Below are 27,768 nucleotides of genomic sequence, written 5' to 3' on the forward strand. Positions count from 1 at the left end.
AATGTGGACGGCAAAGGTTGGTGTATACATCTTATAGTTAAGCCATTGGCCATATTGCACTGTTGAAATTCACATGTATCTGTCAGTAATCACCTGATATATCGCATACAAAAACGTTTGTGGATTTGAAAAACAAGACATAAAAACTGCTCACAAAAGGTACTTGGTTCACTTTTTTTTTTTACCTCAAGCTTGGTAATGATGTCAATGCTTGTTTGCAGTTGTGCAGCAAGCATACCAAGTGCAGACAACTCCCTTGTACCCTCTGCACAAATAACTTTACGCACACAATTTGATACGGTGCCAAGCGAAATACACACCTATACCACTACCAAACTTAATGGTGAAGCAAAGTATATTAAAGAAGGCACATGTTCTTACAAAAACTAACAATCGATAAGATCATTCAAGAGTTCAACAGATTTGTTCTGTACATTTTGATACCTTATTGTCACAATACGACTTACTTTTGTCAATTTGTATACATTTAATTGACAAGAATAAGAGTTTTAAAATGGCAACATTCTCATTGACTTCTCCTTCCAACAAGCCCATACTGAACAAAGTGCAAAGCCTCTTGTCACCCCACAGTGAGCTCATTTGGTGGGAGAGGTCTGGCGTAAAATCAATAACATTTTGATGTTCTTTCTAATTGTTTGGTAGTTTTTTATGAATTACAAATATGTGACAATGTGCCTAAAATATTGTGCAGCTGAGCAACAAAAGACGTCAAGTCAGTAATCCTTTTGTTTTGTAATAAGTATGCGTCTCCAGAACAAGACTCATGGCAGAGCATCATCACAGATGGAGTGTCAAGTCTGAGTCGAATAGGATCAAGGAAGCCAAGACCAAAAGGCAGCTACACAAGTCCAGAGTCAACAGCAATACAGCAGCTAACGTCTGAACCCATCTTTCATGTCCTGTTTGTCACAGATTGTTCCACGCACATATTGGACTAATTAGCTCTATGCACACACATCAAGCTCATTCTTCTTTTTAACTGTTTGATGGACGAACCAAGGGATAAATTAGTTTTCAATCTTCTGTATAAAACTGCTCACAGATTGTGCAACTTGTGATTTTCCTTGATGGTGTGACTTGAGTTAGGAGAGAAGCGTAGTGGAACATAGCCACTGGAGTCTTCTGTCAGAACCACCCAGCTATCTCCTGCACATGAAATGAAAAAAAAAACCCAAAAACAACAACATGTAATTGCATTTTACTCAAAATGGTTCGTCCATGTAGATATAAACTATGAAAACCCTAAAAGAAGAGGATAAGTATGGTCCACTTTCATTTCAGAAGGGGTGATTGGTGGCTATTTTTGACAGTACAATATTAAAATTTTGAAACAAAATGGGAGCATGATGCTGAACTGGAAAGAATGACAAAACATGAGCAGATACCATGAGAGAGTGGTTATAAAGCATGAACAACTGCTCATCATGCAGAGAGAGTGGCTGACAGGATGTAACTTAAAAAGGAGTCTTAACTGCTGATCACCCATATCCTACCAACATAAAGGAGCATGTATAATCACATTTTGCATAATATGAACTTGTATAATAAATAATCATTTATTGAAATAAACTGGTAAATGAATTAATCAACAAATAATTCTATCTGAAGAATATTGAAGAAATGGGTAATTTAAAAACGAAGTGCATGGAGTTGGTATTTTCTTTTAAGTTTGATCTCGACTGCATCAGATATATCATTATTTTACAAAAAAATAAAATAAATAAACAAACAAACAAACAAACAAACAAACAAACATTTCATATCTTACTTATTTTCATTTCCACAGAGTTGAGCCCAAAGGCATTTTTTATAGCTTGAAGTTTGAGCATTTGTTCATTTAGCAGGAATGTCTTCAGTACTAATGTTGCTTCATTTTCTGCTCCTTTACAAACCAAGTGTACTACATCTGGAGAGAACAAAAATAAATAATTATGGTTATTTAATCACAAATTTCAAATCCAAGTAAAAGAAATGGCAGCAGGATTTGAACAGTCAACCTCTGTGATACAAGTCTAGATTTACACCATCTGCTGTCTGGGTGCCCACTGACACTTCACTTCATTGCTCAAACCAACAAAGAGCACAGGCACAGTTTCATCAAAATAGTCAAAATTGGTAACAGACACTTTTTACTTTAGCTGACTTGCACTGCTATTCCTATTTAGTGCCAACTATACTGAGGCGGTGTCATGAACTCATCTGAACATGCCCCATACGTAACCCTATGCTGGCATTCTTAGTACACTATACACAACTAAAATTGTGAAATTAATGCAGTAAATTCACATTTGAAATTACCACAAATTTCATCTGCTGAAACTGCATCAGCCAATAAGCTGCTACCTCACATAACCTTGGTCTTGGTCAATGTGAGGAGAAGAACACATAGCAATGGAACCACTGAAACACCTGAACTACCATGTCATATGAACGACTTCAGATGCAAAATGTGGCAAACACCCTTTTCAAAAATGGGAAGTTGATATTTGGCTACCAACATGTGCCCTATAATGTTCCAAAATACAAATTCCTAACCCTAAACATTCCTAATCTAAAGCCTTAAACCTAAATCCTAAAGCAGAAAAGGAAATATTAGAGTTGAATGTACCCATTCGTTTTTGTTTATCCTATTGTTTCTGTATCACTCTGTGTTTCTGTTCGTCTATGTCTATAGTTATGACTGTCTGCCCTTTCTTCTGACCTGTAATTCTACATCATTTGGCTATTCCAGTTGAAATCCATACAAGCCCTATGGAAGACATGGTCTTAATCTCACACACACACAGTGTAGATTTCAAATGGAATCGACTATTCAGTTAACCCCACTTGAAATTTACACTCCCTGTGTGGGAGATTAAGGTCATGTCTTCCATAGGGGTGTACGGATTTCAACTGGAATAGCCTATTTAATCAAAGATCCCTCAGTCATATGGATGATCATAGCGTCAGCCTGCTACACTTTTTGCCTAGTCATTTTTTGTAATTTTGAGAACAAAGTACAAAATATGGTTCAAACATACATTTAAACATATTTATTCACCAATCTTTGCACAAGAACAAAATGATAATGATACAAATGAAAGGGAATAATCCAAAATAATTAGGGTGATTATATAACTGATGCATGCTTGAACCACATTTTGTTCTTTGTTCTCAAAGTTACAAACAATGACTTAGCAATTAGCATAGCAGGCTGACGATATGCAACAGCAATTAGAAATTTAAACAAATTAAATTAAATTAAACAATAAATAAGTAAAAGCAATTGAAACACAAAAATGCTTTACTTCACTTGCAAAACAACCTATACGGTTTATAACTTCCTTGCACTATACACGTTGCTCTGTCTCTTAATTCACTGTTTGTCTGTCCATCTTTGTTTGTCTGTCTGTTGTTCTCTCACCTGCATCTTCAGGGTATGGATACTTTGAAGCACCTCTCTCAGAGCTACTTGAGCTCTCCACTTGTTGGTTTTGACCCCTTCTAGATGCCATCTGCCCCGTCTCATAGGAATAACTTCTCCAACCACCTTGTATCCTGTTTTTAAACCTTGGTGATGATGTCCATGGTTTGTTTACTGTACTATGTCCAGAGGCAGCAGAAGTCCTGGCCATCGTATGCCCATGATGACTTTCGTTGGGTTGGGTTGACATTTCTGTGTTTTCTATGGGGAAAGTGGATGAAATACGCTCTCATTAATCACTTACTCCACTCAATTCAATACTTTCCCTAATATGTTGAAACTAAAAAGTCTGATTATTTTACTTCACACATAATTACGAAATAATATAACCATAGTTATACCCGCATGCAATAGCATGCAGGGTATCTTCCCATCCTGTGGTTTCTTCTCCTCCTCCTCCTCCTTCTCCTTTTCCTTCCATCAAACACATCATTCTGTCAAGGCTAGCGCTAAAACTACAAGGGCCCCAGGGCCCATATGTGGTACACTTATGGGCCCTACCCCGTCAGAAGTGCCTTTTGCCCATCTCGGCCCCAGAGGTCAAAGGTCACGGGCCCCAGGGGTCGAAAGGTAAAAACACAAATCATGCCGTTTCTTATCAGATGAAGCAGCCTCAGGGCCCTGAGTCGGTACACTGATAGCCCCATGGGTACTCTATAAATACAAGTATACATGAGCCCCATATGTTATATATTATGGGCCCAGGGCCCCAAATGTTAAAAATAAGGAGCAACATATTGACAAGGCTAGCTCTAAAGCTACAAGGGCACTAGGGCTCATATGTGGCACATGTATGAGCCCTAAATTGTAGATGTGCCTTTTGCCTATTTTGGCCCCAGATGTACAAGCCTAGGGGCCCCAGGAGCCCAAATGTTAAAACAAAGAAATGTTAAAACAAAGGGCCGGCCGTTTCTCAGCAAATAATGTAGCTACGGGGTTCAGATTTGGTACACAGATAGGTCTTTAGTATTATATTGTCATATGTATATATAACTCCAATATGTCACATAATATGGGCCCCAGGGCCCAAATGCTAAAACATAGGGCCGGCCGTTACTCAGTAAATAAAGCAGCTACAATGCCCAGCTTGAGTGTACTGATAACACTTGAGAATTATACTTCAACATATGTAAATGAGCCCCATAAGTCAAATATTATGGGCCCCAGGGCCCCAAATGTTAAAACAAAGGGCCGGCCGTTTCTCTTCAAATAAAGCAGCTTCAGGGCTCAGAGTTTGTACACAGATTGCACCTGAGAATTACATTGTTATATGTACATATGAGCCCCATATGTCACATTATATGGGCCCCAGGGCCCCAAACGCTAAAACATAGGGTCGGCCGTTACTCAGTAAATAAAGCAGCTACAGTACCAGCTTGAGTCTACTGAGAGCACCAGAGAATTATACTTCAATATATGTTCATGAGCCTCATAAGTCAAATACTATGGGCCCCAGGGCCCCAAATGTTTAAACAAAGGGCCGGTCGTTTCTCATCAAATTAAGCAGCTTCAGGGCTCAGAGTTTGTACACAGATTGCACCTGAGAATTATATTGTTACTAACACCCACCCCATACACGTAGGACTAAACAGATCCACAGAGAATAGCGTAATTATAATAATGACATCAACGCTGAGGCTGTTCCAGTTAAATTACATACCCATTGGCTGTTCCATTTAATTTACATACTCCCTCTGAAATGACCACAAAAAAGGCTGTTCCGTTTAATTTACATACTCCCTCTGAAATGGCTGTTTCATTTAATTTACATACTCCCTCTGGAATAGTTTCCCCAATCATATTGCATAGCCTCACTGTTAGTAAGATTGACTGCCAACAGCAACCTATGGAGAGTAATTAGAGAGACAGCGCCCCTGGGAGGGACTTTTTACAATTTCTTTATTTTAAGTGCTACGACATTGCATCCTACATTCTTTTAAAGCTTGTGACTTGTACTTTCACTTTTTTGCCCAATTGGGCGACTTTTTACAGTTTCTTTATTTTAAGTCCTCAGCAAATAAAGACTGTAAGTTTGGGTACACCGATAACATGCGGGTATAGCCGTATTTGTGTACAAATATATAGCCTTCTAGTTCTGTTTCTGATGATTGTTAGATATTTAAAATGGAAGTTGGATTTAGGTTAATTTTTTTTGATAAAGAACAATAGTTTTAAACATACATAACAAGACTTGAAGCTTACATGCACACTTGAAGAAAATGGCCAGGTTTATAGTATGAATTAATGAATAATGATAGGTGGGGAAATACAAGCAGAACAATGCCACTACCAGTAGGGTAACAGGCCTGTAGCACAGTATCTCTGGGGAAAATGGTTCAAGACTTAACTTCCTTTCCAACCTACCAATTTGCATCAAGATTTAAGTATAATTATTGACAATATCGTAATTGAATGCATGTACAAATTACTTCAATCATAAGGCTATCACAGAATGATTTTGGGGGATGACCAATAAACTTGCATCTACTTGACAGCACAATAGTAGAGTGATAATTGTGCCTGAATATTAAATGAGTATATTTTAAAGTACCATATTCAACATAATTTGCATCCCTCCCCTTGTAAGTGCCCCTACAGAATGTTTTTACAGACAACTGTCAAAGCTCTACTTTTCAATACACTTGCACAACCAAATTACATCAATGTCGAAATAAAATTACCTTCTAAATCCTTACAGTTTAGAATTATGATGATTACTTCCATCTCTAATGCCAGGGTTGCTAATTATGTAAAATATCAGTGGCAATATTTGAATATTAAAATTAGCATAATATTATATGATGTAACAAGTAGATCATTTTGTGTTCAAAAATTACAGAATTGGCTTAAAAAATGATGGCCTAAATATATGTGCATTGAGATATATCTCTACTGTTTCACTTCAGTCATGTTAAAAAAAAGGTTTACAAGCGCAAAGATACTGTTTAAAATAACTTTTCAGGATGTCAAAAATATGGAATTTTCAAAAATTATGGCGCATTTTTAAGTAAAGTAAAAGTACAGTAAAAGCTGTTTTCAGATTAAGGTCTGTTGGATGAGCACAAGCAACCAGGGATTATTTGGCCTAACCTGTTGAAAACATACCAGGGGTAGCTGATTGAGACACATCATGTTGGCCTGTTGCTTTACTTGATGACATCTGTATCTTTGATAAGTCTGTGACATCTGAGGGAACATGACTATTGGCAAATCTGTTTGCAGCACTGCCATTCTCAGCAAAACCTGTGCAACAAATAAATGCATTATTCACAGGCATACATTAATGATAGATACTTTACATATTTATTAGATAATGAAACATTGTACCATTTTTTCAACTTGTTTTGCATCCCATCCCATTTTACAGATATCACAACAAAATCAATAATGTGACATTACTACACATGCAAGACATGCATGTGACATGTGTAGTAATCACCTCAAGTAGTATACATGGATTTTGGTTAATAGTCCTCAGATATATCTGATGTGATGACTTTCCAAACTTTTCAAGGGCACTTGAGGCCTGGTTGAGGACGAACTGGCAATAGGCCACTTTTCAATTACACAGACCAAGATTAAGAAAATATTTCATTTAATGCATCACATAAATACATGTGCACGTACAGGGAATGTTTGGAGCATGATAATTGATATAGAGATTCTTTATTTTCATATTGGTGATTTTGATAACTGGGAGCTACCTGTGTACGCAAAATATGCATGTATATTTCAACTGCTGTGTCAGATGCCTCGCCCTACCGCTCATCAAAATGTGTAGACCCCAACACACAACATTATTCATGGAGGAGTCTGGCCCCAAGTCGCTTCGAAAGAGAGATGGGCACTCAGGCCTATTAAATACAGGCATGAACCTTTACTTCTACTTACACCTATAGTACTTACCACTTTGCACCTTCAAATGCAAATCATATTTTATCAGTTTCAGGTTCATCTCTGTCTTGGAAGAAATTGTCAAGAAAGCACCGTCAGATGGCTGTGACTCTCCAGCTAAAACTAGAATATCAGTTGGACATCCTGGAATATCACATACACCAAGAGGTCTATGCAAATCAGGCAACATCTGTGGAAGAATTAAATGATATTAGAACTAAAACCAAATTTCACAACATCACTTACATGATAATAATAGTATGTGCCACTTTTAGCCCAGCTTCATTTTGAATGTAAGATATTCTCTTTACCACATTAACTCCCATTATATTTGTTTAGTTCATCTGCACATATTTTACAAACCACCAAAGATTGGAACCAGCTTCCTCAAAGAATAATAGACATACAAGAAACCAAAGCATTCAAGAAAGAAGTCCTAAGATACTACCAGAAAACAGCTCAATACAATTAAATCTTCTGGCGTGCATCTGTGCACAAATTCCTTCTCGTCTGGTTTCGTATGAAGCGTTGGGAAGTATTTGACCAGAACCAGAAACACATTTCTATGCTTGTTCAAAACTGCAAATATCTGAATTTTGATCCAGTTTAGGTTGGTCTGGTCAAGCAAATCACAGATTTATCACACTCTTTTAATACAAGTTCAGGAGAATAGACATTTGATTGACATCCATTCTTTATATGCAACACAGTTTTTTTTTTTTTTTTTTCGGTGGCGCCCTCAGCAGGCTGCACGTACTTTCATCGAGCTCTGACAAATTTGTTGAATTTTACATGATTTTTAGTTCTTCTACTACTTTTATGTATTCATATGAACTGTAAGTACTTTGTCGTACATCTAAAGACAGAGATTTTGTTTATAAATTGCTCTGATAGTGACATTTCAACTATTTTCGCTGCGTGATTTTCCGTATGGATTGAACTACATAAGCGTTTACTGTACATTGAATTTTTCGTGTAAACAATTGAACTTTTGCCATCGTCGACGTTGTATTTACATATTAAATCATGAAACCAAAGCTATGTTATAGCAGGGATTCCCTGTTGGATATGAAACAAAAGTGCGATAAACACTATTATACTCGTATTGACCATACCACTTGGTCTCGGTTGAAAGAACTCAATATAGCCAAACTGACAAAGCGTGGATGTCGTGGTGGAAGAAAAGGTCGGCGTATCCAGGTCATCACAAACAATAGAGTTTGTCTCGCGTCATCACAAATCATGCCTGCTGAGTTTAGCGTCACATATCCAAGACAACAACATCTTGTGGAAATCCCTCTTATCCCTGGTGGCACCGACAAATCTGAAGAACGCGCCAAAAAGCGCGTTTTGGTGTGTGGAATGCACGATCCATGAAGCGCCGTGGCACGTCAGTTTCCATCTGTGACTTAATAATCATGCACACACTTGACATTTTAGCAATCACAGAGAGTTGGTTGACGGAGACTCACGTGACCATCTTTCGCTTGCCGACATAGGCAACACGCTTCCAAACTATCAAGTTTATCAAGACCCAAGAAAAGATCGTACTGGAGGTGGTATTTGTGTAATTCTTGAAAAGGCTTCAAGTATCTGTTAATCAACGCCCACCTTCTCTTCTTTTGAACTCATGGACTTAACAATATCTTCAAAGATGCAACAATCATTTCGTCTTCTGACATTCTACCGACCACCCAAATCCAAGAAGAATAAAGCCAATAGTGCGACATTCTTCAGTGAGTTCTCTACAGTTCTTGAGATGATGTCCATCGTCCAGTGTAAAGTTTTATTAAGCTGGTGATTTCAATCACCACATGGATGATGAAAACGACCGTGATGCTAAGCGTATGCTTGACATTCTACAGTCGGCTGGACTTCTTCAACATGTAGTTGGCAGTACACATAAGAAAGGACACACGCTCGACTTAATAATATCTCGTGTCGCAGAGTCATTTGCAGCTAAGATCTCAATCATCCATGGCCTACCATCAGACCATTCAGCGGTAACATGTGAACTTGATCTTGCACGTCCTGATCCAACAAAATGCACTGTGCGCCATCGCAATCTGAAAGCTGTAGACCTCAATGATTTGCGCCGAGATGTGGTAAATTCGTCACTTATTCAGACACCTGCTGACAACATCGACACTCTCACTGAACAATACAATCTAGTCTTACGTGAACTTCTGAACAAACATGCACCAGAGAAAACTCGCGAGATCACGTTGCGCCCTCACGCCCCATGGTATGACAAGAACCTTCGCGAAGCAAAACAGGAAAAGCGGCACTGGAAAGAAAATGGAAAAAGTCGGGACTAGAGATTGACAAACAACTCTTTCACCACAGCTGCTCTGAATATAAGCAGAAACTTGACAACGCCAAGGCGGCCTACCATCGTTCCACAATTACTAACTGTGATCAGAAGCAACTGTTTGGTGTGATTGACAAGATGTCCGTTCCACGGACACCTGTTGTACTTCCATCACGCGTTTCTTCCGATGAGCTTGCCAATGAGTTCGTGGAGTTTTTCGATCACAAGATTCAAAAGATCAGATCTTCTCTTGACAATACCATCCCACCCCCATCGTCTGTGACAGTGACGGAAACATGCTCTTCGTCTTTTGGACAATTTCGCTGTGTAACAGAACATGAGGTTCGCGAGCGCGTGATGAAGGCTGCAAAAAAGTCATGTACGCTAGACCCACTCCCCATGTGTCTGTTTCTCCACGTGCTTGATGATCTTTTGCCAATTCTTGTGAAGATCGTCAATAGATCTTTGTCCACTGGACGATTTCCTGACTCATACAAAGCCGCTCGTGTCATGCCACTCATTAAAAAACCCTCTCTTGATAGCGAGGACATGAAAAACTATCGACCAATTTCAAATCTGCGGTATGATTCCAAACTTGTTGAACGGGTAGCTGTATCTCAAATCCAAACTTACCTGAAGGATAATGATCTCCAGAGCAATAATCAGTCGGCATACCGCGAGTGATGTAGTACTGAAACTGCACTACTGAGAGTGGCTAATGATCTGTTACAGACAATTGACAAAGGTGACGAAGCTGTGTTGGTGTTGTTGGACTTCTCCGCTGCATTCGACACCATCGACCATCAGGTGTTGATTGATCGCCTAGAGAGCAGGTACGGAATTAGCGACAAAGCGTTGGACTGGTTCTCATCCTACCTAGACAATCGCAGTCAGACTGTCGCCATCAGTTCTGCTCTATCTAATCCATTCCCTATGCCTTTTGGTGTTCCACAGGGTTCCGTGGCAGGCCCTGTGATATTCACCATGTATAGTGCGCCAATCGAAGACATTGCAGTGGGAAATGGAGTCCAGTGCATGTCATATGCTGACGACACCCAGCTTCACATTTCTATGGCGCCATCTAATAGGAATGAGTGCATTGCTAAACTCGAACAATGTCTCGTCGATGTGGAGTCTTGGACTGTCCGGAATAAACTTCAGCTCAACGCTACCAAGACAGAGATCCTGCATGTAACATCCCGGAATCGCCAAACTACTCCTCTTGCTGAAGTTCAGGTTGGAGATACGAAAGTGAAACCATCTTCGTCTGCTCGCAATCTGGGAGTGATATTTGACGATAAGCTCTCCATGACACAACATGTGAACAATGTTTGTCGGAACGCGACACATGCAATCAGATGCATTGGACGGATAAGACACTATCTGGATCAGCGACAACAGAGAAACTCGTTCACGCCTCACGTAACATCGCGATTGGACCAGTGCAATTCTCTTCTATACGGACTGCCTGACGAGGAGATCGCGAAAAAGCAAAGAGTGCAAACCACAGCAGCAAGGCTTGACACACGAGCAAAGAAGCAGGACAGCATCTCCAAGATCATGCGCGACTTACACTGGCTCCCTATCCGCAAGAGAATAACATTCAAGATCAGCCTACTTACTTTCAAAGCTCTTCATGGACAAGCACCACCATACATCTCGGAACTCATTACACCTTATACCCCATACCGGACTCTTCGATCTTGACATAAAACCTCCTCAAAGCTCCTTGCCGTCGCCCACGCACAGCGTATGGTAGAAGATCATTTGCAGAAGCTGCATACAAAGAGTGGAACAATTTGCCTTTGCATGTACGACTTGCTCCATCTATCAATGTCTTCAAAACACAACTCAAGACTTTCCTATTTAATCAATAATGTTGTCATGTGCAATCTCATTCAATTGACTTTATAAACTGTATTTTTTGTGCAATCATGCGGAATAATGTCCAGAGGAAGAATGTCCTGATGTCGTGGCTTTGTTGTTGTTTTTTCCTTGCTCATTCGATGGCCTGATATACAGGCTACCACGACATGACATTCTGCTCTCTGTTCTCTTTTATTGTGTATTATTTGTCTTCGTTTTAATTTGTTATTCCTGTTGTATAATATTAGTTTTTAAATCAAACTGTAGTTTTATTCTAAGATTTGACTGTATATTGTAGACTTAAGTTTACTGGTATTTTTATGCTGTACTTTGGTTTTTAGTTTGTTAAGCGCCTTGAGACCCTCTGGGTTAAGGGCGCTATATAAGAGCCTGTTATTATTATTATTATTATTATCCAATCAGACCAAAAGAGGTAAAGGTAATTTTGAGAATTCGGCTGTATTATCATCAACTTGACAATTAGCCATGCCTGCCATTGCTGAAATCCTGTATGAGTACACAAACCGGCCTCATTCTACTAGGGCTGTCGCTGGTCTCACTCAAATCCACTTGTCCCCTCTCTGGCCACAGCAGCTCCCAGTTTGGCCACACTCTGGATGGTACTAACATATTGTAAACTTGGGCCAGAGTGCATGTGGGGCCAATTGATGTTGGGACACAGGTATCATTAATGCCACTTGATTTGAACAGGCCAGAGTGAGTTAACCCCAGTTAAGTGACGCCAGTTTGTGTACTCATACCTTCCGTCCCTACTAGCATACTGGGTTGCAAAGTTAGAGGGTGTCATATTGCAAGTATTTATGAACTTTTGCTTCTTATTTCGCCTGTGTTTCAATTTCACAATTGCCACCCTTTGTCAGATCAGGTAGTGTACCATATTCCAAATTAGTATATTTACTCTGTTTATGCTTACAATATTTTCTTTGGCTGGTTCCAGTTTGTTGTTGTATAATCTGTAAACCAATAGCTGTCTTTGTGTCTTTGTTCCAACCACAAAACACTGGGAACTTTCCTGTGGTAAAGCAAATACGTTTAAGTTAATTAGTTATTTCCTACTTCTAAGCTTTCTGAACCAATTTCGAGTACTTTATATTTGCACTGAAAAGTGAATTGGAAAATTGGTTTGAATGAATAAAGATCTTAAGGAACTGGTTTGGAAATAATTGGGAATCTTAGAGAACTGGAGCATTTATTATGCAGGGTCCCAGATCATGCTTCAACTTGGGAGGCCTGATCAAACTACTAGGACATACTTCCAAGTCAGAGGCCCCAAGAACTGGAACATGCTGCAACTTGTTGTCACAATAAGAACTGAAGTATATTGCTTCAAATTGGAGTCACTAAGAGCATGTCTCAACGTGAAGTGCCAGAGAATAGTGCATGCTTCAACTCCGAGGTCCAGAGAGCATACTCAACTCAAAAGGCATGGAGAACTGGATCATACTTCTAACTCAAAATCCTGGTGAACAGGAGCATGCTTCAACTTGGAGTCCATGAGAAATGGAGCATGATTCAACTTAGAGTACCAGTATAAACGTAGAGCATGCTTCAAAAGTATCCCAAAGAAATGGAGCATGCTTTAGATCTGAGTCCAAGACAACTGGAACATGTTTCAACTTGGAGTTCCAGAGCACTTCAGTTTTCTTAAACTCCATGTCCATGACCATGCTTCAACTAGGCGTTTCAGAGAACAAGTATGTTTCAACTCACAAGTCCCATGCAGAGAACTGGTGCATTAGTGTTCATAAGAACTGGAGCATGGTTAGTCCCAGAGAACTGCATGCTTCAACTCCAAAACCCAGATCACTGGAGCATGTTCCAACTCATCTAGGAGTGCTGGGGTGTGCTTTTACTGGGTTTAGAGATAAACTGAGGGTTTTCTTACCTTCCTCATGAACAAAAAAATAAAGCAGAAATCAAAAAGACTGTGTGGTATTGAACAAGACCACATAAGAGTTATAATAAACAAACCTGAAAATGCAAGAGGTCAGGCATCAATATTCCAGGCAGGTCAACAGAGGTCATGACACTTAGTTCATTGAAGGCACTCATACGTAACAAGGTCAGTTTAGCTGCATCAGGACTATCAGTCTGAAAATAAAAGTCAACATATATCTTAAGAATAAGAGCTGCATTTTATGTCAGTAATGAGTTGCTTGCTTGCGATGCTGTTTTGTTTTCTCTATCATTCTAATTTTAACATAGAATTGACACTGAAATGCTAGTCAATGCTATTGTTATGGAAATCAGGGCCTCAGATATGGCAGTATAAAGAACAATTTAGTTACAAACAGCATAGCGATCATAATTGCAGAAGAAAATTAAATATTCAAAAGGCCACAAAATACATTTTTAGAACATCCATTACTGTCAATTGTTTTGAATTAATTCATCTCCGAAATTTAATGATCGAGATAGCTAAACCAATTGGATTAGTTGATGAATTCATGTGACAAGTGACATATCTCGGGAGTTGAGCTTTTTTCAACTCACAAAAGTGATGTCATTTTTTCACAAAGGCAATGGGTATCAACAATCAGCTTGACACTCTGAAATCAGAAGTAAACACCGAGCATGCGAGAAAATCGCTATCAAGTATAAATTCAGCTTGAATCTTTTTGTTTTGTTCAGGTGGTTCTCTGCATTACTCTTATATTTTCAGTCAAAGTTTTGTTACGTATTCTCACCTTTTGTCTTATTTCTACAGTCTGTGATGTATCCCCTTCCATCTTATCAGCCTTTAATCCTGTCAGATCAATTATATCATCCGCCAATGTCTGGCTACTATCACCACTACCAACTTCTCTCTTTACACCTCTGCCATTTACAAAATCTTCTTTGAATACTTCTTGTCCCTGAGTGCCATCTAATGAATTTGCTGCCATCTTTGCTGCAAGAAGTGCTGTCACATCTAGTGGACCTGTTTGTCTTCCTTTAATTTCACTTTCTATCAAACTGGTTACCTCATATCTACTACTGTGATTAGCAAAGTGCATTGACCTTGCTGCATTGTGACCATGGTTACCATTCGAATGGCTTCTTACTGGAATACTTCTACCATTCTTGCTACTGGCACTTGTACCATCTGCATTTAAGTTTGCATTATGTCCATTTAGTTTATTAACAGAACTGTTGAAATCAGCACCTTGTATTTCATTCATCATCTCTGTGATATCAATGGGACCGCTTCTGACTGCATCTGTCATTGCTGATTCCAACTCATTGCGAAGAACAGCTGGTGATGTCTTTCTTTCAAGTTGCAGAGAGCTTCCTCGTTCATTGGGCATCGCATCCATTCTCTTCATCAGATTCAGAATCTGATCAACTTTTTCCCCAGGGGTATCAGCGCTTGGAGATCGTTCTTCTTCCTGAGATATAGAAGTCTTTGGAGTTTCCTCATCAGTTTTGCTCACATTGTATATTAAAGAATCACACGGCTTATGCTCCTTGAACATATCTACAATTGGATTTTGAACTATCAGATCCCTTGGAATGATTAAAGAAAATTCACTTGTTTGTCTATATTCATCTGCTGAAGGCTTTTGATGGGTTTTCATCATCACCGTTGAGAGTGGTTGGTCCTGGTGGTTTTTGTAAATGAGATGGTCCAATGGAAGATCAGTTACTATGGCAACAAGTTCATTTGTCACTGGAGTCATTGCTTTGATGGATGTATAGTTCTGAAAACTAAATCAAAATGGAAGTAATTTTGAAAATTTTCTTTATTAGTGACTTTTGCCTAATAAGATGTGACCCACTTTTGAGCATGCAAGTTAGATATTTCCTTAATTTCATCACCTTCTTAAGATAATTGCCAAAGTTATATTTTTACCAATTTGAGATATTTGCATAAATCAGCTTTTCAATATGAGAATCAAATGCATAATTCATACACATATTCTAAGTTGCCAACAAACAAACAAAAACAATTGCCTAAGTCAAGCATGTGACTCACCAAAACTAAATAAATTTTAGTATCTCAATGACCAGGGCTAACTGCTAACAGCAGGAATGATTGCGCCACATCATCTGCCAGGCATGTTGATGTCACTGTACAAGGCTAAATGAACTACTGTATCCATGTTTTAGGGAAAAAAATGTGCGTTTCTGCACATTTGGATACCTTAAGTGACTTTCAAACTGCACAAGAAACAATCTTTGGTGTCTACCACAAAGATAAGGTGTCAGAAAGAATCAGTGTGTATAGACAGGTGGATTGATATGGGCACCTCTCCTTGTAGTTGTAGGGCTGATTTTTGCATCTAAAAACTAGGTATGACTTTTTCATGCTTGTCAGTTTTGGGAACAAAATAGTTGGGCCCCTACCCCAAAATGGACTTGCCCCCTGACATTAATGGCACTGGAAAGAATGGAAGTGCATGTATTACCTCTGAATATTTGTACCAGCTTTGTTGTTTCTATCTTCTTCTTTATATTCCAGTGACAGTGTCTGTGGGTTGAATTCCAAAACCTATGGTAAAATAAAGACACATTTCTCATTATTAAAATTTTTGATCATAGGCAAATCCAATGATTTAAAACTCATGTTTCTTAGTTTTCTATAGCACGGTCTGTCATCTTGATCACAGGTGCTTTCCAGACTCACTGCATCTCCCGCAGAAACTGGTAGTCTCATTCCTACGATGTGATGGGTGCTTAATAAGTGAGTCATTATACATGTATGTGGTCAAAAGCATACATTCCAATGTCTTTTTTCATGGTTTTGTCGCCCCTCTGCTAATTGCAAGAGATTGACAGGAACATTTTCAGGATACTTGAAATCTTGCAACTATTGGATAAGGGCTACATGTATGTATTAGGCCTAGAGACTACAAATTTGTTGAATTGAAAACTGGAACTTGCTACATTGCATCTGATCCCTATATCTGATACCATTGGACTTATTTAGGCGGATGATATATGAAAATCATGAAATGTGACCAGTCCAGCAGGCAATTGCCTAAGTTGGTATCAAATGTAACATAACAAGTTGCAAACTCAGGAAAGTTTCACTACTCGAGACAATTAAACATACATACATACATACATACATACATACAACGGCATTTATATAGCGCAATTTCAAAGAAATGATCATTGCACTTTACAGAAAAACTTAACCTACTACTAAAGACTACAAGTAAACAAAAATATGCAAAAGAAACAACATAAAATTAGCAATGGTTAAAAAGATGGGTTTTCAGGCTACGTTTGAAAGTAGTAACTGTGGGAGATGACCTAATGGATGAAGGAAGATTGTTCCAGATTCTGGGTCCAAAGACACTGAACGATCCATCGCCTATCAGTCTGTTTGTCTTAGGAATTATAAGGCGCGTAAGATCTTGATTTGAACGAAGACCTTCCCTAGTTGGAACACGGATGGTCAGACAATCAGAGAGGTAGGGTGGTGCCAGATCGTTCAATGTCTTGTAAATGTAAAGAAGCACTTTGAAGCAAATTCTCTTGTCTATTGGAAGCCAGTGTAACGAATTTAAAAGAGGTGAAGATGAGTGACGGCGTGGAACTTGGAAGATAATGCGGGCAGCATGGTTTTGTAGTCTTTGTAAGCGAGCAACGTCTTTGCTTCTACATCCAGACAGAAGGGCGTTGGCATAATCAATCTTGGATAACACTAGTGCCCGCATGGCATTACTGGATGCATCTTCGGTGACAAACCTACGAATTCTGGACAAGTTCCACAAGAGAAAGTTAACTGTTTTACAAATAGATGTTATATGGTTAGACATGTTCATCGTAGCATCAAAAACAACTCCCAGATTCCTGATGGTAGCAGATGGAATTACTTCAGCATCACCAATCTTGATGTTGGAGAGACTGAGCATATTGTGTGGAGGGGCAGCAATGAAAAACTCAGTTTTGGAGTCATTTAACTTCAGCATATTACAAAGCATCCAATCACGAACTTCCTCGACACACATGGATAGCTTGAAGATGGCACATGCTGAGTCACCAGGAATCTTGGGATTGAAAAACATATAGATTTGAACATCATCGGCATATATGTGAAAATGTAAACCATGACGACGGATTATGTTAGCAATATACTGAGAATATTTTGTAAACACTCTTGGCCCAATAATAGAGCCTTGAGGTACGCCACACTCAAGAACATGCCTATCAGACATCACCCCTCCAACAGATACTCTAAACTGACGACCACTTATGTAAGACTTGAACCACTGTAGGACTGTGCCTTTGATACCAAAGCCATGCTCTAAACGAGAGAATAAAATGTCATGGTCAATGGTATCAAAGGCAGCAGAAAGATCAAGCATAATTAAGAAGACTGCCTTGTTATCATCAATGGCCCTGGTAATATCATTGGTCACCTTGAGCAGTGCTGTCTCAGTGGAATGCTTTTCTTTATAGGCAGACTGACATAATTCATCAAGCTCATTAGCACGCATATGGTCTTTGATCTGGATAATTGCAGCCTTCTCAATTAGCTTCCCTATAAAGGCGATGTTTGAGACGGGTCTGTAGTTCTGTAAGTTGTTCCAATCTAGATTGGGTTTTTTGAGGATAGGTGTGACAATTGCTTGTTTAAGATCACCTGGGAAAATACCATTTGTTAAAGAAGAGTTAATAATGTCAGTTACACAATGAAGAACAATATCAATATTCTCCTTTAGCAGCCAGGTGGGAAGGCTGTCAAGACTACATGTTTTGTTGGCACATTTCATAATAATAGAACGAACATCATCTTCAGTCAATTCTCTGAAATGATCAAGATGATTTTGAATAACAACATCACTATGTAGTGAGGACACCGAGTCATCACCTAGAGGAATATCAATTACATTACTACTACTATCCTTAACACTACTATCCTTAACACTACTATCCTTAACACTACTATCCTTAACACTACTATCCTTAACACTACTATCCTTAACACTACTATCCTTAACACTACTATCCTTAACACTACTATCCTTAACACTACTATCCTTAACACTACACTTTATACTAATTCTAATTTTTTCAACTTTTTCATTAAAGAATTCAGCAAACTTGTTGCTTAGCACATCAGGTGTGTACAATGATGGCAGACTTTTCTCATTTTGGTTTAGTAAAATACCAATGACCCTGAAAGTATCTTTTGGGCTAGCATTATAAAGAGCATCGTTGAAATGTGTCTTTTTAGAGTCCTGTAACATTTTATTGTAACAAAGATGCTGCTCCCAATAGGATTCCTTATCTGATGAAGAGCCACTTTTCCTCCACTTCCTTTCAAGTCTACGTTGTTTACGCTTTTCTTCTCTGAGATCGTCATTATACCACGGAGGGCGAGAGCATAAACGACGAGATCTTGTGGTTGCAGGCGCATGTTTATCAAGGACTCTAATAGCAGCTTTCTCATGGTGATCCAAAAGATCATTCACATTACTAGGTTTCGGTTTCAGACTGTTATTTAGTTCGCAATTAAGATCAGTTTTTAAAGCCACTGGATCCACCTTTCTGAAATCCCTTAATGTACTAGTGACCCTTAAAGGTGGTGGTTTACTTTGTTGCAGAACAAATCTTACCATGTAATGATCAGAGCCATAGGCAGTGCCAGCATCACAGAGTCTGACCAAATCTTCCTTCTCAGGAGTGAGTAACAAATCAAGAGTGTTACCGGATATGTGAGTGGCCTGGGTAACATGTTGGTTGAGTCCAAAAGAGGATAAAATAGCTTGAAAACGAATAACCTCGGATCTGTGAGGCTCGTTCATGTGGAAATTAAAATCCCCCAACATGATAAGTTTTCCTGTCAACAAAGAGACCTCCTGGAGGAAATCCTCAAACTCCTCCATGAACCGATTAAGAGTAAAGCCATTTGCTTTGGTTGGGTGGGGACGGTATATGATAATGTAGTGAACACCATTGTTTGGATCTAAGATACTTGCATGTTCAAAGGTAACTGTCTTAGCATTAAGCGGGTGTAAACGAAACGCAAGTTGAGCCTTACTAAGAACCCCAATACCACCATGATTACTGGTACCTCGTGGGATGTTCAAGAAAGTATACCCATTTGGCTTCAATTCGCCAATGACAACTGGGTCATTGGTTGCTAACCATGTTTCAACTAAGAAGATAGCATCTACATCGTGTTCACTAATATAGTCATTACATGTAGTTGTTTTATTTCGGATTGATCTCGGATTCCAGAGTCTCATGTTCATTAACGGTTCGCGATTTATATAGGGTGTTATGAGGGTACGGTTGGGCCTATCAGTGTGAACAGGCTTTATGTGCAGTTTCTTTTTCCTTTCAGATGAGATATGAACAGGTATACTGTGAACTGAATCATCTATAGAATTGTGGGTGGAATTGTTTGAGATCAGCCATGGTTTTCGTCGGCCACCTCTTTTTCCACGTGGTTTTGAATGGAATGAGATATTGATTCCAAGGGAAGTAATTGTTCTCCAAACCTCTGTGGGTAACCGGGGTAATGATTGCTTGGTTGAGTTGTTGTATGTGTTCAGTGCAATCAGCTGTCCAGAATTGTAAACAAGTTTGGGTTTGATTTGCTCATACTGATCATGATCAGTCTGGTTTGGGCCTGGGTTTGGGTTAATGTCCCCGAATATCAGGATGTCAAGTTGAAAAGACGCAGATGTGTTACTGTTGTAAGGAATGCGGGCACCAAGATACTTAAGTGTCTGCAGTTGATTTCCATGTTGTACATGTAGGCCTACAGAATTCCAGTCTAAGCTAGTGTATAGAAGACATTGGCAATTTGGTCCATTATTGATGGTCAATAAGATGACCAGCAAGACATGATATAATACCATTGTTCAAATAAGTCAGTATATCTCCACACATAAAACAAGATGATGAAACCTTATTCAACAAGGTGATCAAAGATGATAGGGTCTTATGCAACAAAGTGATCAAAATGATAGGACTTTGTGCAACAAGGTATGAAGAGGTGTGAAAATCAACCAGGGACCAAAGTCACTGTTGGATGAGTATGGTTTCTGTGTGTTGAGTAAAATACATAAACTGATGTAACTCACAGTAGTAATATACAGAAAAGTATTTTTTCGTCAGAACTCTAAAATAATCCATTAGATGTTACAAAAAGTGTCTAGTAGAGTCCTGATGTTTAGTTTCACCACTAGTAAACACCAAAAATTTGTAACATCAGTAAAAACCACATAATTAAACAATTATTTAAGAGCTGATGTGAAGTGCTGCCATCCAGTGGGGCGCCTCCAAAAGTATATGTAAACACATAGATCTTTCAATTTTTGCTCAAGCTTCTCATGCATTCTTGTAGATTGCAGGTAGGGCTTAATGGTGGTAGTAGGAGTGACATCATATAATCTCAAGCATCTCATGTATTTCATAAATAAGATGTTTTCCTTACCTTCATTTCTGATCCAAAGGCTAATATGAACTTTGACCCATCTCTGCCCCAGCAACCAGCGGTTACCTTTCCATCACATTGTATGGTGTCCCAGCTTGTACTCTGTGCATTGTATACATGTAGCTCTGTGTGAGAGAGCACACATAGAATTGATTCCCTGGGATGCCACAAACAACCTTGTGATAATGATTTGACTTGGAGTTCTGCCTGCTTCTGGCATTTGAGGTCTATGTTCCTGAAATGGAAAAAATATACTTGTTTAGTGTGGATCCATTCAGAGAAGTGTGGATTCTGAAGAACTTATTAAGGGCTCATATTGAAATTCCGTTACACAGGAAGGTGTGCGCCATCCTGCAGCTTTCCTATGTGCTAGCCTTCTTTTGTTAAAATCCTGGGCAGGGTGTATCACTGATGCATATAATCCATCCGTTTTATGACCGAGCTTTCCTGAGGCGCGCGCTTAGCGAGGGGAATCCTGCCTTCTTTCTGTGTGAAAACGTGGTAGGGTATTTCAATATGAGCCCTAAGGGAACTAAAAGGTGCTAATTCAGTTAAATATGGTATTATTATTCCAAGAAGAGTTGCAGGCAACTGTTTTTGTTTCAGTTGATTCCGATTTTGTGTTTGCGATTTATGCATGATTATGTGTATTACACTGCTCCATAGGCCAATGTGTTGAATTACGTTATGATATACTAGAACATAATTCAAATTTGGTGATATTTTTGCTGAACAAATTAATCTACAAGAAATTTTTTGTACATAAACATTATGTAGCCAGAGATGATGGCAATGACACTTAAGGGGGTACTACACCCCTGGCCAATTTTGTGTCTATTTTTGCATTTTTCTCAAAAATTATAGCACATTGGTGACGATTATAGGGGCAAGGACTATGACTACTGTACTGAAAATTCAGCAACTCAAAGCAAGTAGTTATTGATCAAATATTGGTTTTCCCTCATTTTTGACTGTAACTCCACAACTGTTGTCTGTGCTAAAATAAAATTTACTGTGCAGTAATTGTAGTCCTTGCCCCTATAATATACATATCTTACTTGTCCCCAATGCGCTATCATTTTTGAGAAAAATGCAAAAATAGGCACAAAATTGGGCAGGGGTGTAGTACCCCCTTAAGACACATTAAATTATAAATTTGTATATCACAAAACAAATATTGACAAACCTTCCCGACACTGCCCATACAGTGATGTGATCCAAATGTTGGACACACAGATGGCTGATGACATCATCATTGTCTCCAGAGCTAGTATTGGCTCCTGCTGATTCATCTCTACTCCAACAAACACCAATCACATCATCACTAGGTTGGAAAAACACAAAGAAAGTGAGTTAATAGAATGATTTTTAATTTAATTGGAACAAGAAAATGATATCTACATACATTACAAGCATTTATATATAGCGATCTACATTAAGAACTATGTCTGTCAGCTAAAAGCAACATTTTCTGGATACAAGTGCATGTGGGTGTGTGTGCTTTCATAAACACTGGCAAACAATGGCACCAACATGAGAAATCTCTGTACAACTGGGGACGCGCACAAACACAAAGACATGCTGCAATCAAGCATTCCCCAAAGGTGTGAGGCACTGAGACGAAAATACATAGGTATTTTTGTCTCAGGTGAGGCATGTGCACAGCACAACACACCTTAGTTGTTAATAGGCAGGAAAAACTTCATGTAAATCCAAAGGCCAAATCCAAATCTGGGCCCCAAATAGCCTCATTTAATTTTGGTCAAATTCTTCTTCTTTTTTTTTGGTCAACTTAAATCCCCAACAACCTTCTGATATTTCCCTTGTAACTGTAAGCTACATTATATGTAAGTGACAACATAACCAACACCATTCATTTTCTATATAAGTCCTCTAACAAATTGTTCATCCTATCAACCCAGAGAACTAAGTCATTGGCTTAGGAAGATTTTCAACATTGGGGGAGGGTTGACCAAAGAGAAAATTCTGGTGACCCATTCCTGGGTGTGCCTATTTTGCGAAAAATAGGTCAAAAACACCAATTTTTCCTGGTATCTGGTCATATATTGGGAGCTGAGCCCCCGCCCCCCCCGGTTCCTAAGCCTAAGTAAGTATACAAACTTTAAAGTCCTGTAATGTTGAATAGTTTTTTGCATCTCATGCAAAATGACAAAATTGTTACATGAGGTTCATGTAAACAGGCCCACTTTGTGTATGAGGTTTTGCATTTGACTTTTGAAATAAGACCTAAAAAGATTTGTATTGCCTTTAAGGGTACTACACCCCTGCCCAATTTTGTGCCTATTTTTGCATTTTTCTCAAAAATTATAGCGCATTGGGGACAAGTAAGATATGTATATTATAGGGGCAAGGACTACAACTACTGCATCAGAATTTTATTTCAGCACAGACAACAGTTGTGGAGTTACAGTCATAAATGAGACAACACAGACAACATTAAGCCTTATTAGAAAAATAATTATCAAGTACAAATCCAATTTAAAAACAAACTCATTTTGACCTTAAAACAAATAAATATATATGAAAACATGAAAAAATAACACCTTTTTTCCGGATTTTATTGGGTTGGTCGAAAATGGCAATACAAACTATTTTTAGGTCAAAACATGAGGTTTTTCCTGCCCAGCGACGATGTACACATACATGTATGTCACACGCAGATGGCTGTAACTTACTTAAATTGGCCTAATGTCAGTGCAGGAGAAGCAGGTTTTGGTTGGTTCTCTTCATGACAAAATTGAAGATCAGATAAGAAAACAGCCTTCCCATTGTGCCACACGAGACCATAGTCCTTATGAAAAACTGTCAAAAAAATAAACATACACTGGACAAATTATACACTTTTCAAGATGTAACTGGAAGTCTGAATATATATATATATCCCTGATGGGCCTGTCCAGTACAACTATAGAAATGTATAGCAGAAGCAGGGGCATATTAAGGGAGCTGGTTCCTGCTTTGCATATTTCATACAAAATTCATGTTCTTTTCAGTTTGAACACCTAACTATCTAGGGAAGCATTTGGGATTCTAAGGATTCACCCCTATTAACCCTAACACTGACCCAGGTTTTTTGCTTTCGGAAGTCACAGAAGATCCGAATTTTTCAAGAAGAAGAAGAATTTTTGACTTGGCACCCCCGGGATTTGAACCTTTGACCCCCCGCATGCCAAGCACACGATCGCGGACCGGGAGCTGGACGGGTTATTGCTGCCCGGCCAGCAATTCCGTGAGCATTTGACACTTAGGCTGATTGCGTCATCGCAGACCCTGGGATGCATGCATGATTTGATTTTTTCATCGTGGTATTCTGTGGTATTTTTGGGTGTAAGGGTTACCTAGGCTCTAATGTGGAAAAATACATCTTTGTTAACCCTAACACTGACCCAGGTTTTTGCTATCGGAAGTCACAGAAGATCCGAATTTTTCAAGAAGAAGAAGAATTTTGACTTGGCTTTTGGGATTGAACCTTTGACCCCCGCATGCCAAGCACACGATCGCGGACCGGGAGCTGGACGGGTTATTGCTGCCCGGCCAGCAATTCCGTGAGCATTTGACACTTAGGCTGATTGCGTCATCGCAGACCCTGGGATGCATGCATGATTTGATTTTTTCATCGTGCAGGCATGAGACTGCACTTTCCTAAAAAAACTGAAAAAACTGAAAATGCGGCGTGAAATTGGGCAAAAGTACCAAAAACAGGCTGAAATTAAATAAAGTTGCGGAAATTTTGACTATAAAAAAACTTAATTCAGTTTTTAAACTGAAAATTCTCATGCCTGATCGTGGTATTCTGTGGCATTTTTGGGTGTAAGGGTTAATAAAAGACCCATTCAGTGATCCCAGCACAAGTGTAAAAAAATTTAAATTGTTTATAAATTGCTTAAAAGTGAAGGATAAGTCATTCAAATTGTCATTTGATATTTATGACAAATTTGGCAAAAAACGAAGAAAACAGCAGTACTGACGAAGTTGAAGCCCCATTCAAATACATGTAGCTAATTTAGATACTGTCCGTATTTAAATTACAGATTTGTGTAAAATGTCTCATTTTGTCTTAAATACACAGCTCGCAGGCTATGTTAGTACCATCTATGACAATGACAAAGAGCTACAAAGGTAACAAAATCTGAATTTTGATGATTTTTACGATCGTCCGGATGAGCAAATCACTGAATGGGCCTTAAGTGTTTAGTTTGTGTCAGCAGTGCTAGAAATAAGGCCAAAAAAATAAATTGTTTGGTTGCCCTTCCAAGACAAAAATTTGGAGGGTCGGTTTCGACCTCCTCGTTTGTTTACAAACAGAGAGGTAGGCAAAGCCAAGGGTCTGTCAAAACTGTCCGGCTTGTCCAAATACTCAAGTATCAAAAGGATGGTCCACAATAGAGTGATTCATGCAACATGAATAAGGGATTAAAAAACTGTGAAGTAGGACCATGTGCTTCTTTTGTCCAATTTGGCATCAAGATTTCAAATGGAAACAGTTCAGACCCAGAACACGATCATGTCAGAAATTAATATTTTGTTCTGGGTCTGATTATTCGGACTTAAGGTTTGCCTGGGCATACCTTTAACAATAAGCCTTTTTGCAATTTCGGAAAATTGCAACTGCGCATGCTCAGACATCGTCAAACATAGTCCTAATAATCAGATCCAGAACGAAATATTAATTTCTGACATGATCCTGTACTGGGTCTGAACTGTTTCCATATGAAATCTTGATGGCAAATTGGACAATAGAAGCACATGGTTCTACGTGACAGCTTTTTAATCCCTATTCATGTTACGTGAATCACGCTATTGTGGACAAGCGGAACGGTCTTTTGTCTACCTGTCTGTTTGTAAACAAACCAGGAGGTCGAAATCGTCCTCCTCGCCGAATACGAAAGTCAGCGTAATAGGCATAGTACGGCACTGCGTCAAACAGTTCTTCAACGAGAGATAAACACGAGGAGGCTGCAGTGTGTTTGCAATGGTGGCGAACTTTGCACTTCCTTCAAAAACATATTTTTGTAAAACATATTTTATTCATTCCTACATATGTTAACATTTCCTGTGAAATACAAATATTGTGAAGGAATGAAGACAAAACAGTCTCAGTCAGCGAAATTCCAGTAAGCTTACTTACACTTACAGTTTTAAGTTTAATTTATCTCGACTAATTACCTTGATTATGATGAAACAAATTCGTTGTTGCTGCTTTATAAAAAGCAGCTTTTCCGAGATCCATCTGTGTGATAAATAAAAGCTGCAAATATATTCAAAACCTTATCGTGATACTTCTTTTTCACGCAGATGTTTCACGCCATGGGAGCCGCCATCTTTGATTGTTTGTTGTCAAGTTGCCAGTCAGCGTTTTATAGAAAGATCCTAACAACACGTTTTGAAATCCCTGAATTTTTATGTAGTCTCTTAAAAAAACACACACAAAAAAAAAAAAAAAAAAAAAAAAACAAAAAAAAAAAACACGAAAACAACACGCTCCTCTCCAAGATTCCCCGTATACGGTCATCATCGTATTAATTTATCTTTCCCAGTTTACTTATGACAATAAGTTGTAGGCCCTATTAATGGCCAAGAGCTAAAATTTAATATACTGACAATAAAATTTAGGCCCCTATATAATATTGTTGCTTTTTACAAATAAAATAAAGGATATCATGGCGACAATGTAATATCAAATTTATATATTTTTGTTGTTTGTCCCTAGGGGCAGTTTATCTGCTCGAAACGTCAAGTTGATATAGGCCTACCTGGCTCGAATCTTTCTGTTTTATATTTTAGATATCCTCTTGTATCATCCTTTGATCCTTGGTGTGTTTTGTACCATTAGGCCAAGTAAAAATAAAAATATGTTTCTCGTCCGGGTTTTTAAAAATTAGGAGGATGAGGGGCTTTTTATTTTCTATTTTTTATCGGAAAACGACGCTAAATACCTGTATTTGGCACCATATTTTGGGTATTCGACGTACAGATTGATATCTGAAAAAAAGGAGGAGGCCCTTTTTATTCTATTGTTTTGAGAGGTAGGTCCCTCTAGTGATCACAAAACTCTTCTTAAATGATGTATTATGCATTTACAAAGCCGTAAAATAAGTTTCAACTTCAGAAACATCTTTTTCAACAAGTTATAACTGAAAGTTTACAAAATAAAAAGAAATTTGAAAAATTTTCAAAAAGGAGGAGGGCGCGGACGAGAAACATGTATTTTTTTTTACTCGGCCTTACCTGGAGGAGGCACCATTTACCTAGGGCCTACTTTGTGAATCCAAGCCAGTGTGTAAAAATATTGGATCCAAACACAATAATGATAAAATTGGATGCTTTACGAAACCGGGAAACTAATTATTTGAAATGCATAATTGCATTTTGATTCATGAAATTTCAAGCAGCAGGATCACTAGTTTGTTTGTTTAACGCGGCTGTGTACTCTAGACATTGTTTCTTTCGCGAAATTGAGCTTTTTTGAAATGTATTTACTTTGTTATGTTTTTTATAAATACAAGGAAAGAAAATCCGGATCTGTTAACTCCAACTGCTCTATTTTATGGATTTTATTTCACTATTTCACTCGTTTCCGCAATTTAAAAGGAAAGAAAATCTTTGTTGTACCATCGGGATATACGCGCGCAACAACGCATCGCGTTTTGTAGACGCGGAATTTGTTAACGCACAGATACGCTACGCATACGCAACGCTTATCTGCATGCGCGGCGCATCTTATGGAAGCACCACGGAAGCACTGATTTCATAAAAACCTAGCGGTCAAATTGCTCCGTTTTAGCTGATAAA

At 38.6% G+C, this 27,768-nt stretch overlaps 1 protein-coding gene across 1 annotated transcript; it reads right to left on the reverse strand.

Annotated features, from left to right (window-relative positions):
* On the reverse strand, positions 1-26,315 carry LOC140157684 (uncharacterized). The gene is made up of 13 exons (XM_072180924.1): positions 26,143-26,315; positions 23,652-23,778; positions 22,142-22,279; positions 20,956-21,190; positions 15,965-16,047; positions 14,264-15,263; positions 13,548-13,667; positions 12,490-12,588; positions 7,391-7,568; positions 6,590-6,727; positions 3,425-3,685; positions 1,790-1,927; positions 1-1,167 (listed from the first exon to the last, which is right to left on the reverse strand). The coding sequence occupies exons 1-13, from the start codon at positions 26,204-26,206 to the stop codon at positions 1,058-1,060; spliced, it is 2,691 nt and encodes an 896-aa protein (XP_072037025.1). The 5' UTR covers positions 26,207-26,315; the 3' UTR covers positions 1-1,057.
* Between the last annotated feature and the right edge of the window lie 1,453 nt (positions 26,316-27,768).

This window comes from Amphiura filiformis, chromosome 7 (genome assembly GCF_039555335.1).
Source record: "Amphiura filiformis chromosome 7, Afil_fr2py, whole genome shotgun sequence".
NCBI lineage: Eukaryota > Metazoa > Echinodermata > Ophiuroidea > Amphilepidida > Amphiuridae > Amphiura > Amphiura filiformis.